Source organism: Gobius niger, assembly GCF_951799975.1.
Source record: "Gobius niger genome assembly, chromosome: 14".
Lineage (NCBI taxonomy): Eukaryota > Metazoa > Chordata > Actinopteri > Gobiiformes > Gobiidae > Gobius > Gobius niger.
In genome coordinates, this window is record NC_136865.1 from 14442280 (window position 1) to 14460137 (window position 17858).

The 17858-nt window shown below is 40.3% G+C and overlaps 1 protein-coding gene across 1 annotated transcript in view; it reads right to left on the reverse strand.

The window, feature by feature from the left end:
• col16a1 (collagen, type XVI, alpha 1) overlaps positions 1-17858 on the reverse strand; it is a 54209-nt gene that overhangs the window by 22640 nt on the left and 13711 nt on the right. The window contains exons 5-9 of the mRNA XM_079570324.1: positions 11800-11923; positions 11015-11296; positions 9310-9390; positions 8114-8182; positions 213-263 (exon numbers count right to left, since the gene is read on the reverse strand). Coding sequence (XP_079426450.1) covers positions 213-263; positions 8114-8182; positions 9310-9390; positions 11015-11296; positions 11800-11923 — 607 coding nt within the window. The remainder of the gene's footprint in view (positions 1-212; positions 264-8113; positions 8183-9309; positions 9391-11014; positions 11297-11799; positions 11924-17858) is intronic.

The following is a 17858-nucleotide window of genomic DNA, read 5'->3' on the forward strand; positions in this document are numbered from 1 at the left end:
CAGGGCTACAAAACGTATACTGTATAGTTACACAGTATAATATATTTAATTTCAAGGCCTTTTTACGATACGTCACAGCCAGGCAGATGATGACTGAAAGACGAACGTGCCTGGACACGTGATGACATCACTCTACGCAATTCTCTTCTTCAGCAAAAAACAACGTGAGACTGACGTCCTCTGTTTGTTACTTTTACGTCTTCCACACTCACCCGGTCGCCTTTTTCCCCTTTTATTCCAGCGACTCCGCCGAGATTTACAACCTGCAACACAATTATAAACACATAATTAAGCCTGCATTTGACTCACAACTCATACAAAGACGTAAAGTTCATTGATCCATGCATTTTGCCCATCTCTTTCGGAGTAAACATTCAGCGCACTAAAAGAGAGAGAGAGAGAGAGAGAGAGTGAGCGTGAAATTATTACTTTATGCACCGCAGTAATTTAGCTGCCTCGCGTGCCACGGATGCAGCCAGGACTTTAAACGTGTTCAGCTTTTTGCAGTTTAAGTAATGTCCAGGTGGCGGCACTATTACCCAAAGTAAAACGGAGCGCACGGGCTGCTGGAGGTAAACCACGCTAACATGCAGACACACACACACACACACACACACACACACACACACACACACACACACACACACACCCGAGAGATGGAGATCAATAGGAATGCTTGATTCTCAAAGTACGAGTGAACACCGGCCAGCTGCTACGCACACACACGTAAGTAAGTATGCAAGTAAGTAAGGATAGAGGTATTAATCATTACACGAGCGTGCGCGAGCGTGTAATTAAAGCAGATAGGCCCATCCGGTGATGATAGAAGCAGGAAGTGTGCGCATTTCCAGGTTGCATTACGATACAAAAGGCCCCTCATGGCACGCACATACTAGCCTGCAGTGCATCAGTGGCTGGCACAGGTAAGCCGAATGACTCACTATTTCCAAGGTCCATCATAACTCTCCGCTGATGTAGTAATTCCACCTCAAACGTTAGCAGCTCCATAAATTTGTCTTTTTCAGTGTTGCTCATACTTTTTTCTCTTTAAATTTGTTTGTTTTGCTCAGGTTATTTATGAAGAGAAATCTATCTTCACATTCCTCAGTGCTTTTTACTCCAATAACCTCAATTAAAAAAATAATAATAATAATATGAGACTATTCATGAGACAGGCCTTCAGTAAAACAGAAATAATCAGATTTTAATTTCCTTCTTTGATAAAGTCCAAGTTGGAGCTTATTAAAAATTTAAATGTTTTGCAGAGATGCATTGGATCATTTGATTTGTCATTTGATGTGCGGCTCAAAAACATTTTGTCAAGGTCGATGAATAGTGGAAAGTTGATGACTCAGCAACTTCATTGCACTCAAGTGCGTAAATATTGTACATGATTTGTTACCGAGTTATAGGAACAGGCAACCTGAGCTTAGATGAGTTGATGCGTACCTGTCTGGTCTTTGTGCTTGCGCTCAGTCACGCAAAAAGATCAAAGATGTTAGCATTTAGCCTCTCCTCCTCTCCTCTATGGGGGTGAAGTTAGAAGCGACCAAGCTCTTCCTCGTTTTCCCTATTTAAATACGGTTACGTGAATAGTTACACAATCCCAGTATAGTGACACAAAATTAAACATGCCAATTTTCTAGGCACATAAAGAGGGGTACTATATTGTAAGGCGTCTTAACAACTTAGGAGCACTTTGACGTCCACAGTAACAGACTTACTTCACTTTTCTGCGCGGAGCTTCTAACTTCACCCCCGTTTGGCCCCATAGAGGAAAGGAGGAGAGGCAATGCTAACAACATCTGCACTCAACCACGTTATGCGTGACTGAGCGCACACATAAAGACCAGACAGGTACGCATCAACTCCTCTAAGTTCAGATAAGAACATAATCTCAGTATGGAAAAATGGTGGCCTGTTCCTTTAAAGGAATAGGCCACCGTTTTTATATACTAAGATATGTTCTTACCTCACTTTAGTCGAGTTAATATATCCCCGTCTGGTCATTGTCCGCGCGCTCTGTCACGCAAACGGAGCACATACGCAGCCTCTCCCATATGTGACATAGCTCCGAAAAAGCTCACGATAGAAGCTACCAAGCTCTTCCACGTGTTCCCTATTTAAATAAAGTTACGTGAAGTGTTTTCATGCGAAGTATATTTACCCAGAAATGTAGCATGTCGATTTTATAAGCAAATAAAAAGGGGGACTATATTGTGAGGCGTAATGATACGAGGAGCACAGCGTCCGCGCAGTAACTCCTAAAGACTTCCCCCGCTCACTTCCGTCAATAACCTTTAGGAGTTACTGCGCGGACGTTTTACTCCTCGTATCATTACGCCTCACAATATAGTCCCCCTTTTTATTTGCTTATAAAATCGACACGTTACATTTCTGTGTAAATATACTTCGCATGAAAACACTTCACGTAACTTTATTTAAATAGGGAACACGTGGAAGAGCTTGGTAGCTTCTATCGTGAGCTTTTTCGGAGCTATGTCACATATGGGAGAGGCTGCGTATGTGCTCCGTTTGCGTGACAGAGCGCGCGGACAATGACCAGACGGGGATATATTAACTCGACTAAAGTGAGGTAAGAACATATCTTAGTATATAAAAACGGTGGCCTATTCCTTTAAGGGACTGGGCAAGTAACTATATTATGCACCTTCAAACCCGAGACACCTGGGATATATTACAGAAAAAGTATTACAAATAGCTGAACCGGCATCACATGAATGATGGTAATTGATTTCTAACTAAGCCTTAGAGGTCCTATATCATGCAAAATCGCCGTTTTGGAGCTTTTAACCATGTTTTTTGACTTCATTCACGCAGGTCTAAGCAATCCTCCTGAATCCTGCTCTCTGCTGCTGCTCAGCCCTCTCCTGGAAACGACTGACTTGTGACACTCTGACGTTTTTTACGTCATAGTGTCAAACAGGAAGAGCCCGACGTCTGTAATGTAATGCCTTGTGGCCGGATTTTAATTTATAAAACAGCTTAAAACAACGTGAGTCCCATAATGCAAACACCCAATGGAGTGGCCAGGACAGAGCGGTGAGTCAAAGCACGTGTTAGCCATTTATGTCACAACTGCATTGTGAAGTAACTTCACTTATTGCTGTGATATTATATTCCTTCTACTGCTAGGGGGTGGAGTTAACTGAATTGAAGCGTTGTGTCTTCCGGGTTTGCAAAATACTCCCAGAAAATACTTATTTCTCACAAAAAGTAGTACTCCATTGTGGTAAAGGTACAACATACATCATATAAATGCCTATACTATACTTTGGGATGGCTAAAATAGCATGATACAGATCCTTTAAGATTGTGCACCAAAAGAAGAGTTCATTTGCAAAAGCAGATATCTCCGTTTTGAATTTTTTTCAAAATCGTTTTGGATATTTGTTATTGCACGCAACAGATGCCACTTATGAAGCTAAAGTTGTGTGAATTTAGTTAAGAACAAGTGACTTAATATTTTTATGGCACTGAAACAAATCTGGTAATGAAAAACACTGCTATGTAAAGAGAAATGTTGAAGCATACGTTGAGTTTTTTCAATGGCACTTATCTGTTTTTGCAAATGAACTATTCTCTAAATACTCAGTATTAAGTTGTTCTATCATCATGGTTTTCCCAAGAGCTCCGGGCGATCTATTTTCACTCGACTTGTTACCTCACCAAATTAAAATCAGTGATGTGAACAAGTCTTTGTTTTTGTGCCCCTAGTGGTGGAGGTGCACGCACTCCAAACCCAGGTAATAACAACACTGAAGAAGATGAAAGAAAGCCATGGGAGAGACGTCCGACTGCATTAGTAAGCACACGCAGGAGCCACATAATGAAGCATCTAGAGTTTTGTATTCTATTTGTGAACAGCAAGTGGCCATTGTAGGTGAATGACAAAATTAATAGGCACGAAGCAACTCCCCGGACATGAGGCACTGCGTATAATGAGGTGTAAGTCAGTCAGTCAGCGTCCCAGGTTGTGTTAAGAAGAGGGCCAACGAATGCATCCTTTCCACTCCATGTTCCCTCTGTAACATAGATGCACCCCCAAGTGGATTTGCGCAGAAACATTTTTTTCACTGCACTGTGTGTGGCTATTTTTGTGTGAAGAAGAGCGGGGACTGGTCTCATGCTAGATGCCAATTTAGACTCAACATTGCAGCTAAATCGTGTGCTTTTGAACACAGGGAGCGGAGAAATGGGCACCGGGTTTGCCCATGACTTTCGGGCTTTGAGGATTTTTCTATTTTGATGTTTTTTTTATTAGCTGTACCACATGTTCAAAAAAATCCAATCTTTTTGAAAATAGAGTATTTTTGACTTTGAAATATGAGCCTTTACCTTTCGTCCAACATCTATAGGGTGAAAATGTCCTGAAAGTGGAAAAGAAGTCCAAATATATATGTATACAGTAAGTGTATTGTATCAGCAAGTCACAACAGTACAGTCAAAACCATCTTGTTGCTGGATCAATTTGATATTGGCATAATGGACATATTAATGAGATTCCAGCTGAAGCACCGCTAAAATATTTTAAAGCTGTCAAATAATTTATTGTTGTTTGAGTTCGATCACTCCTGACAGCTTCATTTCCAGCACCGCCTGCATTCTCTAATAATAATAATAATAATAATACATAAAACTTGTATAGCGCTTTTTCTCTTTTTCACTCTGACATATTTGATTTTGTTGACTTGTTGGCAGCTGTATAGAGATTTGTACAGTAGGGTGTGCTCAATCCTTGGCACTGCATGCACCTCTGAAAGATTCTTCCAGGAATGGCAGGGATTTGGATTTTTCAAATTCTGCAATAAATGTCACATGACAACTCTGGCAACGGCAAGCTGTTGTTTTTTCCTGTTGCATCTGCGGCGCATCCCACTCAACTGGAATGCTCTTACCCTGCATTGCATCAGACCCACACAACAAAGACAGTCGGAATGAGGGCCAAGTTGGCTTCACGCGTGGGTCATTAACGGTTATTTTTGTGTTCTCAGGGAGAGCCAGAGATGAAAGCTGATGGCAGAGGAGAGAAATGTAAACTGCAGTATCTCGTGAAGTCCTGAGGCATCTGAGATACGTTCCCCGCTGTGCCAACTTTGCAAATCGAGACAAAAAGCCAACAAGTGGAAGAGGACGCAAAGATGAGAATGACCTTTTAAGTATCTAAGGTAGGTGTGGAAAAAAAAAACACACACACACACATACAGAAAATACCCTATGGGCAGTTTTGGTCTTAGGAAAAGAAAGCAAAAGAGTGGGCAAATAAAACACAAAGCATTCTTTTGGGTCTTCAGAGGACTGGGTGACCTTTCAGCAGAGTTGAAAGCTGGCGAGATAAGGTTTACAGTGGTGCGCGATAAGGAACAGTGTGAGTGAAATTTGTAATCCCACAAAAGGCAGGAGCAGCTGCGCCCCACATACAGACAATATAAATGAGCTTTATTATTGAGAGCTGCATGGTGTACTTGAACTGGGGTTGATATGCAGGGCATTGTGCAACGGCTGACTTCACTTTGACTTATTAAATGTGTTCTACAACCTCGGTGGTTAGTGGTTTTCTTTTCATTTACTTGAAGTGTTTGGATTTTTTATTTTATTTTTGGTCATTTATATTTAGAAGTGAGCATTATGGTAAAAATGTTGTACATTGTGAAAACATGTTTTGCTTCATTAATAGTACAGTAAATGCAATTTGAGTGACATCTAAAAGTACAGTAATGAGTGGGATAAAGGAAGAAGAAAGCTTTTCATCTATTTTTCTGGGAATAGTCTAATAAATGTGTAGTAATTTCTTTGATTATTGAAACTAATTACATTCAGTATTTTTTGTGTGCATCTTACACCCACATATGTACCGGTCTACCATGCCCCACACTGCACAGATCACGTAACAGGTATGCTGTGTTTGTAATGCTCTGTCATTCAAAGAGGCTTAGTCTAATAAAGAAGTGCGATTTCTTAGAAACATCTTATTGTCACGTTGGAATTTTCTTTCAGTACCTCAGTTTGAGTTTGAAGTGAACCGTGTTTGAGCATGTTAGCTATATGTGTTTAGTTTGACAGAGACAAATTATTACTGTACATTAAAAGCAACAGTAATACATGCGTCAGCTCACGTTTTGAGGATCAGTTCTGAAGTACTTCTTCACACAGGCTCCAATAGTATAAATATAGTTTGAAATATGTTTTAATATTTATGCAGGGCATAATTGATTTTACAATTGATTTTAAGAGCTAATAGTACTACTAATACTTCCCTTTTCTTGTTTGACATCTGCTGGTACAAGTACTATCACTTGTGTACTACTACACATACTAGATCAATCAAACAACCACCATCAATATTACTTGCCTTCTCCCTACTACCTCAAATACCACCCTCTGTTTGAACAGATTAAGCAACCTCTGAACTAGATGGATGAAGACAGATTGCTTGAGTTATTTGTCTGCTTGGAAGCATCTCTGGAATTGAAAAAAAAAAACCTGAGCTTAAATCAATTGATAATTAGATATAGTTGCTATTAACATGATATATGAAACAAGCGATGTGGGAAGCATACTATAAATTGTTTTTACACTCCAATCCAAACAAAACAGCCGTGAAACTTTTTGAATAATCTGCTGGTACGTGCCGCATGAGGTTCTCGTTGTCATGCATTCTGTGTTGCCCGCAGACATTTAGAACAATCGCTACCCATCAACTGAAGTGAACTCTAGTCACATAAAAATGAAGTGTTGAGCTTCTGTGGTAGAGGAGAAAGCAACTTTTTTTTCGCTTTGAGATTTTCGAGACAGATCTGCCATTGGCTATAAATGTGTAACTGTGCAGCGATAGTTTGCCACTGTAAGTATCTCCTCACTCAAAAACAAGGCTGTAAAGCGAAGTGTGTGCCTGTGCACGGTCTGTCAGCGCCGTATGAAACCCACGTGTGATGGATCTGGGCACACTGATGCAATTTCCATATTTGTCCAGGAGAGAAGGTGGGGGCAATAAAACAATGTCAAGGCTAATGCTGATAGTGGAGATGGAGAGTGTGATATATTTTATGTTCATAGGTTACAAGGGTCAAGAGAGCTAAATTTATCGACAAGGCGTCGTCTGGATACAGTTTTAGAACTGTTGGATGCTCTGCACACACTGAGCCGCCTGCTGCTCCACAGGTCATTCCAATGTTACATGTGTGTGTGCAACAACGTAGGAGTGCCAAGTGGAAGATCTACTTAAATTATTTGTATTTGTATTTGTTTAAACTGCCAATATGTACACTATGTAAAGGGTTCAGCGAGAGAGGTTCAGCTCAAGAATATTAAAGATGCGTTTAGTTGTAGTAGAAGGAGTAGTGAACAGTAGAAAATGATATGATTGCCCAACAGGAGATAGTGAGAGAATATAGCTCTGGAAAGAAACTCTCCACTTCTGTAGAAACGCAGTGAGAAAAAAGACAATTGTGCTGAAAGTAAAATAAGATTTCCACTTAAAGCCGGTCTGGTCCTGTCAAAATAGGGCTTAAGTAACTTGTTTTAGCTCAATAAATCCTTTTCCACTTGCAGCTTTCCTGCACCGGGTCGGAGGCCCCAATACACACTAATAGAATCCTGAAGAACGGGCAAAGCTAACTGCGGGCTCCCTCTCTCCCTTTGTCTTTTCTGTCAGCATAGTATTTACTCTCACGGACAATGTGTTACAGTTATGTTTCACAAAAAAATCTTCAACTACCATTTTCCCATCATATTAGCCATTGAAGACATGGTAAATTAGATAGTACCTGTTAAAGGGACTATACAGAAAAAATAAAATGTTACATGTTCCAACAATGTCCTAAGGTGTAGAATGAGCCCAGACCTGTTCACCACCACTGCCTCTAAAATCCTGCACTGTCACTCAAAAAGGTGTTAATTCGGGTCCTAAGTGCCGTCATGCACGAGCTTAACATAGAAACTGCAGTTACACGTATGACCTCAGGTGGCAGTAGTGAGTATGAAATGGCTAACTTGCATCTAGCCCCTTTAAACAATCCACTTTATAGTTCAACAGATACATTTTGAAATCGAAAAAATAAAAAAACATGTTGCATAAGCTGGTGTTTTATACCTGACTGAAGGTGTTTTCCAGGAGGTCATTCTCAGCAGCCCGGCGGCTCTTGGAAGCCTCCGGTGAACACTGCAGAGAGGGATTAAAAAGATAATACATAAACATGAATCTTCACATAAAAGTTTTAGTCACAAAATCGATTATGTCATAATGAAAAAATAACAAATGTCTTGCCTCAGCCCTATACAATCAATAATTTAAAACTGTCTGACATTACATCCTTTCTAATAGCGCTGCTTCTGTAGAGTTTGATATTTTCTCTGCTATTATGCACAAGCGTACATGTGTATGCTTCTCCCCTTCTCATTTTAAATTTAAACTGAGCTTGGAGGCAGCCCTGCAGCACACGCGCCTTAAGCTAAACAGGACTGGCTCCCTCTTAACCCTGAATCCTAATCAATATTACAGTATGTTTCTTTTTCTCCTGCGGGGACAGCATGGACACTTTTTACCTCTAAATGAACAATCGTAATGTGTCCAAAGTTTTTGGTATTAGGCACGTAAAATGAGTCTTCTGGCATGAGAATACAGACAGGAATCTGTCAGGAAGACAAAATACCAACGTATGAAAGTCAGAAATAAACCAAAATATGAGCTGTTTGCAATTCCTTCCATACCACGCTGGGTTTTCGCCTGTCAAAAACATTCTTTGCATGTAAGGCCCACACACTCTATTCTGCTCTATTGTCAGCCTAAAACCAGACTTTTGCGAGACTGAGTACAGATTCAAAGAAACTGTTTCTTCTCTGCGGGCTTTTTCTTCTGTGGTTAACAGAGCAACAAATCATCTGCCATCAGTTCATGTTTTGATTTGCAAGAGGTTTTAGTTCTAAATGAAGTTTCTGGACGACTACTTTTCATATTCAACAACACAACAAGCAACAAAATGACACGTGTAGTAAATTCTACTCAATCGCACTTTAATTGTATCGTGAATACATCTATAGTATTTATGTGGAAGAGAGTTTTAACTTTGGAGGAATAAAGTGGAAATTATATTGTGTTAAATGTCACTGGAGATGAGAAAAAAGCATCACTTAAGTATTTTCCTGTATCCCATGAACTATAGTGAAAGCCATATTTATTTGTTTTTGATACGGACTCAAGCATGATCTGGGTTTGGATATAAAATATGCTCATAGTTTTTCCTCACATGAAGTGTATCTGCAGTATTAACGTTTGAGTTGATCTCTTACCCGAGCTCCAGGGATGTCACAGCAGACCTCTTCAAGAGCTAGTGCTGGATCACAATACATCATCACCTGCTGAATGTCCATCTACGGTGACAAAACAAGGAACATCCTGTTACTAAACATGTTTGGCACAGACTTTAGAAAGTAACACATTCAGTAGTAGTAGTAGTATTTAACCCAAGAAGAGTTTACTTTGTCAGGAGATGATGAGACCAAACAGCCATTTGTGCATTCTAACTATGCCAGTTAATTGATCGTTGAGGCTAAGTGCTGAGATTACTGCATCTATTTAGCATTAATAGTCCCTCCTCACGATCGGCTTATCCCAGGTAATCTTCCTGCTTTTTCATCATGGATGAATGGGACCATTGCATCAGAGAAAATGCCTGGGGTTTTAAAAAGTGAGGCGCCGCAGCCACTGCCAAACAATGTGAGGCTTTTCTAGGTAATGGGTTGGGGAAGTTTTCTTTATGTACTAATTTATTAGTTTATTTGGTCGGAACAGTGCACGTTAATGAAGGCACATGGGACACATGAATGTAAACATGCCACGCCAGATTGTAGCCTCGGGCAAATTTCCATCCATTGTCCCCCACTCTCAAACACACCCACTCGTCCTGGCCTATAGGTCGCGTTCACGTTTTAGAATGTGATGATGTCATAATGTCAGGTGGAGGGCAGGGGCCAATACAACTCTGTGGGAGAAATACAGTTTTTGTAAGAAACATCAGTATTTGATAGTGATTGGATTCAGAAACCTGACATATTATTTTTATGGGAGAAAGGCCTTTCTACTGGACAACATCACGCTCCTGTTTTTGAATATTGTCACCACTTTTGGACGCCTTTATGAGAAAATAATTGCACATTAGTTTATATGTGCTGACAGAGAAGACAATGAACTTTGAGACAGTTTTTGGCAAATATCTCAGTCATTACTGGAACAAAAACTAAGTCAACGAAATCTGCAGTTTGCCAGTTACCATAGTTACTGCCATGGACTTTTCAGTTGCCCTCCACCTCAATTTTAAACTAAGGGCTTTTCAGAATGTTGTGATGTCACGTGGACGCAACCTATTACCCACGTTTTTCGTGTGGTAGAGGCCATGGGGAGAACATGCAAACTCCACACAGAAAGGCCCCGTCCAGCTGGGATTAAACCCGGGACCTTCTAGCACGAGCGCTAACCACTGTGCCACTGTGCTGCCCACTGTGTTCTCTTGTTTTTTTTGTATGCTATTGATGTTGTTTTGTGTGTGTACTGTTGATTTTTTTGTAATTCTTTGTATTTTTATTTTTTTCTTGAAACGTTTGCATACTGAGAAACATGACTTCCATAAATGAGAATGAATTGGATTATTCAGTTATTCTGAAAGTCCTGACACAAAATATTTCTTCATCACATTTATAACGTTTACAACTAATGTAGGGCTGCACAACTGATTACAATCAAAACAAAATTGCAATTTTAATGGTCACGCAAATCGCTAAAGACTACAATTGTGTCAGTACAATTTTCTCTTTTTTTATATAATTTTTGAATAGTTTTACTTAGAGTGCAATAGGTGTTAAGAATGATGATTAGCATATATCATGAGGAATATCTTTTTATATGTATATGTATATAAAGTACAATTGCAAAAAGAACGTTTTAATCACTAAGACTTCTACTTGTCTTGTTTATTAATGCTTGTGTGAATTCCCTCACCTGTGTAGAGGCAGCGTCAGCCGCCCGCACCCCCAGCAGAGTGTATCCGTCGGTGGCCAGGGGTCCGCGGGGCTCCATCGGCTTGGTCTCTACGGAACTGCAGTCCACATGCAGCGTGGCCGACTCTGCTCGGACACTAAGAGCCACCTTATGCCAGCGCAGGTCCAGGAGAGACTCCACCCCTTCCCCGCTGAACTCGCAGCTCACCATCTCGGAGGTAGGGTCTGTTCCCACGGCCCGCAAAGTCAGTGTGGCATCCGGGCTGTTGAGTTCCACCGACAGCTAAATCCCCAAAAGAAAGATTATTAAGCCATTTCAAAAGCCGCTTTATATTGCCTGACTGTGTGTATGACAAGTAGATAAGAGGACTGTCAGAGAAGAGGATAGCGCAATGAGGTATTAACCACAAATACAACCAATAATTCTCTCCTAATGAGGAAACCCTGCGTCCATCCATCAAACATGGTTCCATCTGCTTCCAGACTTGATTAGGACGCACTATAGTAGAGGTCCATCATGTCAACCACTACACTGAATTAAACTTGACGAAAAAGACTTAAAGGAATTCCATGGAAAGGGAAAATGCAACATTAGGAGGCTATGTGAAAAGCAGAAGAAGACAGAGGCAGGGGAGGAGATAAGATGTGTAAAGAAAGTAGTGCTCAAAGACACATACTGCTTAAGGTGAAGGTTTAGTTGGAGATCAGGAGATAACCAAAGAGAAAGGGGTGTGATGAAGGAGTCCTGGTGTATTGTGAGGAAAGAAAGGCATGAGTGAGCAGTACCTGTGGGTATCCCCGCTGATCTGATATCTGGAAGAGGTAAATGGCGTCCCGTAGGGCAGTCTTCTTTAGAGCGAGGGTGAAGATTAGAGTGAACTCGTCGGGGAGGCCACGAGGGAACACCTGACTGGAACACAAATCATAAAGGTCAGTCTCGCACCTCACCTTAAGAAAATCTGTGAGGCGTTTTTTTTTTATGAAAGACTTAAAAAGGCACACAGCCACAAAGGGGTCTGCCTGTGGAAATGGCTCTATTCTGTGGTAAAGTGCCCATGTCAAGCCTTAAAAGTGTCAATAAAGCGCAAATAAAGTCAAAAGCTCCTTAAAGCTTTCTAAATATTCAAAATAGGTATAATCTTTTTCTTTCTCATCATTTGCAGCCCTTGTCTTACATTTCGTAGTATTGTCTTAATATTGCATCCTCTCACTATTAACTCGCTCTGTGGTTTATAGGGAGATTGAAAGTATTGAAAGTGGTAAAACAAGTTCTCAGTTTCTTTGATAATGCAAGTACAGCACATTTATAGCAGTGAAACTCTACTCAAGTTCATGTAAAACTATCCCATGATAATTGAGAACACATACTCATCTCCACAATAATACAAGTATTTTACCCAGATTCTGATAACAAATTATGAATTGTAAAGTAAATTGATTTTTGTAAAATAGTGCCACCCAGGTGAGTTTAATGTTCAGAACTTCTTGATTTAAGCTCATGACAAATAAACATGCCCACTCTTAAAGCAGTACTAAGTAAGTCATGCCCCTAGAGGCCATAAGCACCACTGCAGGTATCGTAGCATGTTGCGTTTTTTAACTCATTAATTGTCCGTGAGAGTAAATACTACACTGACAGAAAAGACAAAGGGAAAGAGGGATATTGTACATCCAATTACACACTTGGCTGTAAATGCTGTTTAAATGGTGCTAGCCCACAGTTAGCTTTGCCCGTTTGCCTGTTAGCTTCTTCTTTGTGATTCCATTAGTGTGTATTGGTGGCTCCGAGTCGATGCAGACGAAGTTGCAATTGTGGTTTTCTTACCAGATACACCAGGAGGAAATGAAAGACCCCCCAATCATCCCATTAACACTTGTGCTAACTCCAGAGGGACGACGAAAAGGATTCATTATGGTAAAGAATTTTATTAAGTACTGCTTTAAATGTGTAATTAAGTAAAAGTAAATGTACTCAATTTACAATCACCCAAAAACGCACACCCGAAAGTATAGTAGTTAGTGACTTTACAATTCTGTGTTAGAAAACAACTATTGCATATCACTATCTTGGAAATGTTGCTGAACAAAAACAGAGGGAGTGATCACAATTTCTTGTCAAGTTTGTTTTACTTAACTAGGCCTAATTAAGACATTCTGAACGCAGCCTCCCAGGATATATATAAAAAATATTCAAAATGGCACTTGTTCCTTGATTTGAAACACAAGTTAGCATTTATTTGGACAGGCCATAATCAGATAAATAACACCTTTCTCAGTAAAGCGGAATAATGGCACATTATTTGAATGCCATTTAGGTTTTTATGATGTTCTAGTGCTCTTCAAATCGGACAAGAAAATAACCAGAGGGCACAGGCATTTTAGTGAGTCAGGTTTTGAAAATGTAAGACCGCTTTTGCCTTCACCTCTTTGATTTTCTTTTGATTTAGTCATCCTTTGTTTTTGAGTTTGTGTTTTGTGGTCTGGGAGTACAGTTTTTATATTTCTTTTTACTCTCAGTGTGTCATTGCTATTACTCCAATGGAAAATGCCGCTGTGTGCAACACCCCGTGGCATTCATTTTCATAGCAGAGCCAGTCCAGCACACCTCATCTCATCAGTTTACGGTCAAGGGCATCTAAGCATGAAAAAAATAAAAAATAAAGAGCATGGACACACAAATGCGCCTGGAAGAAGGTGGCGTGGAGGTATCTCGAGACATGAAAGGTCCACAAACAAACACTGAAACGCATACACCGGTGAGACTGGTGAGCACTTTGAAATATTCACTCTCCCTCCTCTTGTTCTTTTTGCACACGCATTTTCACAGAACTGTTGATGCTGGCAGTCTGTTTCCCTCCTAGAAGTGGGGTGACAGTGATTTATGACGGGGAGAAGATCCGAGGGAAATACAGCCAACTACAGGATGTCAAAACAAAGCCGTAGGAGTGGGTAGAAAAGGTGGGAAAGAGAAAATGTTGCACCTAAGAGGACCTTGGGAGTAGGGATTTTTAGAAGAGAAATGCAGAAATGCACTGAGAGGCTGACCGCCAATTTATTCAGCACTATCCCTAGAATATACAAGAACTTTGGGGAGGTAATGTAAAAGTAAAAAGGCTTACACAAACAGACAGCCTTGCCTGGCCGCTTCTGATTTTTACCATTGGGAGGCCTCTACTCATTTGTGCAGGAAAACTGGTGCTAATTAGAACTAGATACATACATCAAGGTGCGTATTATCGCTAATATGAGCTTTGACATGAGCAGTTTCTTTTCCTTTTTCCTTTTCTTGAAGAAGGAAGGGCCCAGCAAAGGCGCAGCAACTTTGATGCATTCAGATCCCACATAATCTTGTGTCAGTCTTATCTTTTACTCACAGATAAGGTGGGTGAAGTGTCTTGCCCAAGGACGCAGCAGCAGTATGCAGTGAGATCAAACAGCCATCTTTCTGCTCATGAGACAAACACTTAACCAACCACTGTCGGTCTAGTACTAGTGTGTGTCGTAGCACATACGTTTTTGCACTGGCTTTAGGACCATGTGTTATTCTTTTACCTTTTTCTAATTGATTCAAATTCAGAATTACCGTATTTTCCGGACTCTTAAGTCGCTCCGGAGTATAAGTGGCACAAGCCAAAAAATGCATAGTGAAGAAGAAAAAAACATATTTAAGTCGCTCTGCATTGACAAGCCTCTCCTGGCAGCACATTGTTCAAGCACCCATTTGCGAACTAGTTCTTCTAGCTATGGCCATCTAGCTTTTAGCCCACAATTTGCTTTTTTTTTTGTTTTTTCTATTGCAGCAAGAGTAACCTCTGCTTTTTTTTTTTTCTTCTGTGGAACAGTAAGTAAGTAAGTGCTTTACTTATCAGTTACAACCATACAGGAGTAGCGGAAACGGGTACACAAACCTAGAACGCCCTCTAGTGGCTGAAAGTGCGATAATAACAAACGTGAAATTCGCGAATTCCTTGATAACATGTGTGGCTGTCTTTAACTTGCAATACAGTATTCAATTTTGAAGTTTAAGCTGAAATGTGAAAGCTGCATGCACTTTTTATCATTCAGGTCACTTCTCATGATTGCACGAGCCAGACAGCGTCACTACTATTGGACAGACTGCGCGACAAGTGTTTGGTATAGACTGCAGAACTAAAGAGAATGAATAAATTCTGCTGAAGCTCAAACCGCTGACAATCAGATTCACAGACGCACTGATGCAGCCTTTATGTAACCACATGTGCCAGAGGGTTTGTTCTGCACTGATTTCCTGGATAAAAAAAACCTTTAACCCTCGTGAATTAGCAGCACAGTCATAAACAGACCCGTCTGTTTTCCGCCTCCACTGTTTGACACGGCTAATGCTCCTGCAATTTCAAAATCAAGTGGTTCAACTGAGAACATCCTAGCTAACTGGTGTTAATGGGTGTTATTGCGAGGTGATCTCAGCAAGTTCAAGTTTGATTTTGTGTATTTGGACACATTAAATCTGTGAAGGGCACACACCGAGAAAACAGAACAAAATCTATTTGTTCAGAGTATTGCAACAAGTTTAAAGTTACAAAGAAGTCACCGAAAATCTTAATGACAGCTACTTTTGTTTGCTTCTCAATTACGAGTCTTTGCACATTGACAAGCAGTCCAAAACAAAAGACAACAATAAATTGTTACATTTTTCCCCTCTGTTTGGTGGGAGGCAGAACAAAACCGCTTGTGTCTGCTAACTTTTAAATGTCATGAGTTTTTTTCAATTTGTATCTTCTGCTTTTGCCTCACAAAATCATGTAAGACACTATAACTGCATGCTTTGACTGAAGCGTAATGTTGAGTAGGATGACTTATGATGCCTTCGAGCAAGGAACAGTCTTGAACAAAGTGATGGCATACTTGTAGCTGATCCAATTGTCAAGGTCTTGATCAGGGGCTAAAAGAGGCTTTGAATCCTGGCCATAACTTGACATAAAAAGAGAGATAGTGTAGTAATTGTAATGGCGGTAGCATTAAGACCTCAGTGTATGGAAACCAAGCATGAGTGGGAAATGGTCACATTGATATTGCGCTTTTCTAAATCTCAAAGCTCTTTACATCGAGCCTTCACTCTTTCATTGATACACCATTGTGCACTTGGGAACTTTTGTAATACTTGTACAGATAATAACATTATAACATGTGCTTCTTTTATACTAAAAGCATTATCCACAAAAATAAATAATGTATTACTTGACTGACCCATGGTGGTGGGAGTTCAATCCATCAAACAAGTCTGGATTCAGTTATTTTCCTTTCACTGCTTAAAGCAGAACTAAGTAACTCATGTCCCTAGAGGCCATGAGCGGCACTGCAGGTGTTGCAACATGTTTTTTTTTTTACTCATTAATTGTCTGTGGGAGTAAATACTATGCTGACAGATAAGACAAAGGGAGAGAGGGATATTGTACATTGTGCCACAACTCAATGACACAATGGAGACATTTTTTTCAATCAAGCTTAGCTGTAAACACTGCTAAAGTGCGCTAGCCCGCAGCTAGCTTTGCCTGCTAGCCTGTTAGCTTCTTCTTCGTGATTCCATTAGTGTGTATTGCGCCTCTGGGTCGGAGCAGGGAAAGTTGCAAGCATGTTTTTTCTGGCCAGAGACACCGGAGGGAGATGACAGACCCCCCAATCATCCCATTAACACTTGTATTACCCTTTAACACTCGTATTACCCCCAGAGGGACTACAAAAAGGATTAAGGTAAACAATTACTGTTACTGACTTTCAATGCCATTTGCTCATTTAGATATGACCATTACAATACAGCACCAACTAGTATCAACAAAACTTAGTTGTGAGAACAGATATAACCATTTCAACAAAATTTAGAACCCTTTACTGCAAACATATTTAACTTTACAGCGTAGTCACAACGTAAAATACATGCACTCATAATAGCAGCTTTTCACAGCTCAGTCTGTAAAACGGCTTGCTCTTAAAAGTTTTATTGCGCGATGTTCTTCCACCACCAAAGAAGTTCAAACTGTCAAACACTCACTGCTATATTTACACTAACCATGCCATAATTGAAAGCTATAAAGTGCATGTTGTCACAAGCGGAAAAGCATATGTTATTATTTCACAAGAACAAGCTGTAAATGCTGAAGTTTTGTCTGAAAAATCAGTCAGCGCGGTGTGTGGGTTTTTTATTACGGTCCTTGCTTTGTACACATCGGGCAGCCCGGGCAGAAAGTATTAGTCCAGTGTGCCCGATGCACCATAGGATATCCCGCACTTGCCTTTATCTTTCCGCACACGCGCTAAGAGAAGTGAGACCCCCATTGACACAGGCTAACACCAGCTCAGAGTCCCGCCGAGAGGTGATTCTCTTTCATACCGCCTAATGCAGCGGTTCTCAAACTGCGCTTTGGCTTTCTGGCAATTGTGCACCGTTTTTCTGGGGATATAGAACTGGTGCATGTTGTGTTCTATAGACTGTGTGTGGACTTTTGCTGCTGTTTTAATTTGTATAACATTGGTTTTGCTTTCAGTTGTGGCCCAAGTAGTCCTAGTTAGTCCTCATATCTTGTCTGTCCTTAATTGTGTTGCATTTTTTATGTTTTAGTCTTGTGTTAGTTAAGGATGTTAACATAATGGAGCCAAAAATACATCGAAAACACTGTGAAAAAAGGACGTAAAAACAAAAAAGCAATGAAAACATGACAAATAGGAGTTGAAAACACAACAAAAACGACTAATAAGCAACAAAAAAGCTATGAAAAAGCAACACAAATGCATTACTGTGGTTGACATGTGTGTCATGTAGATATTTTTTTCAATGCAATATTGTTCCAAACATCAAGAATCAAAATCAC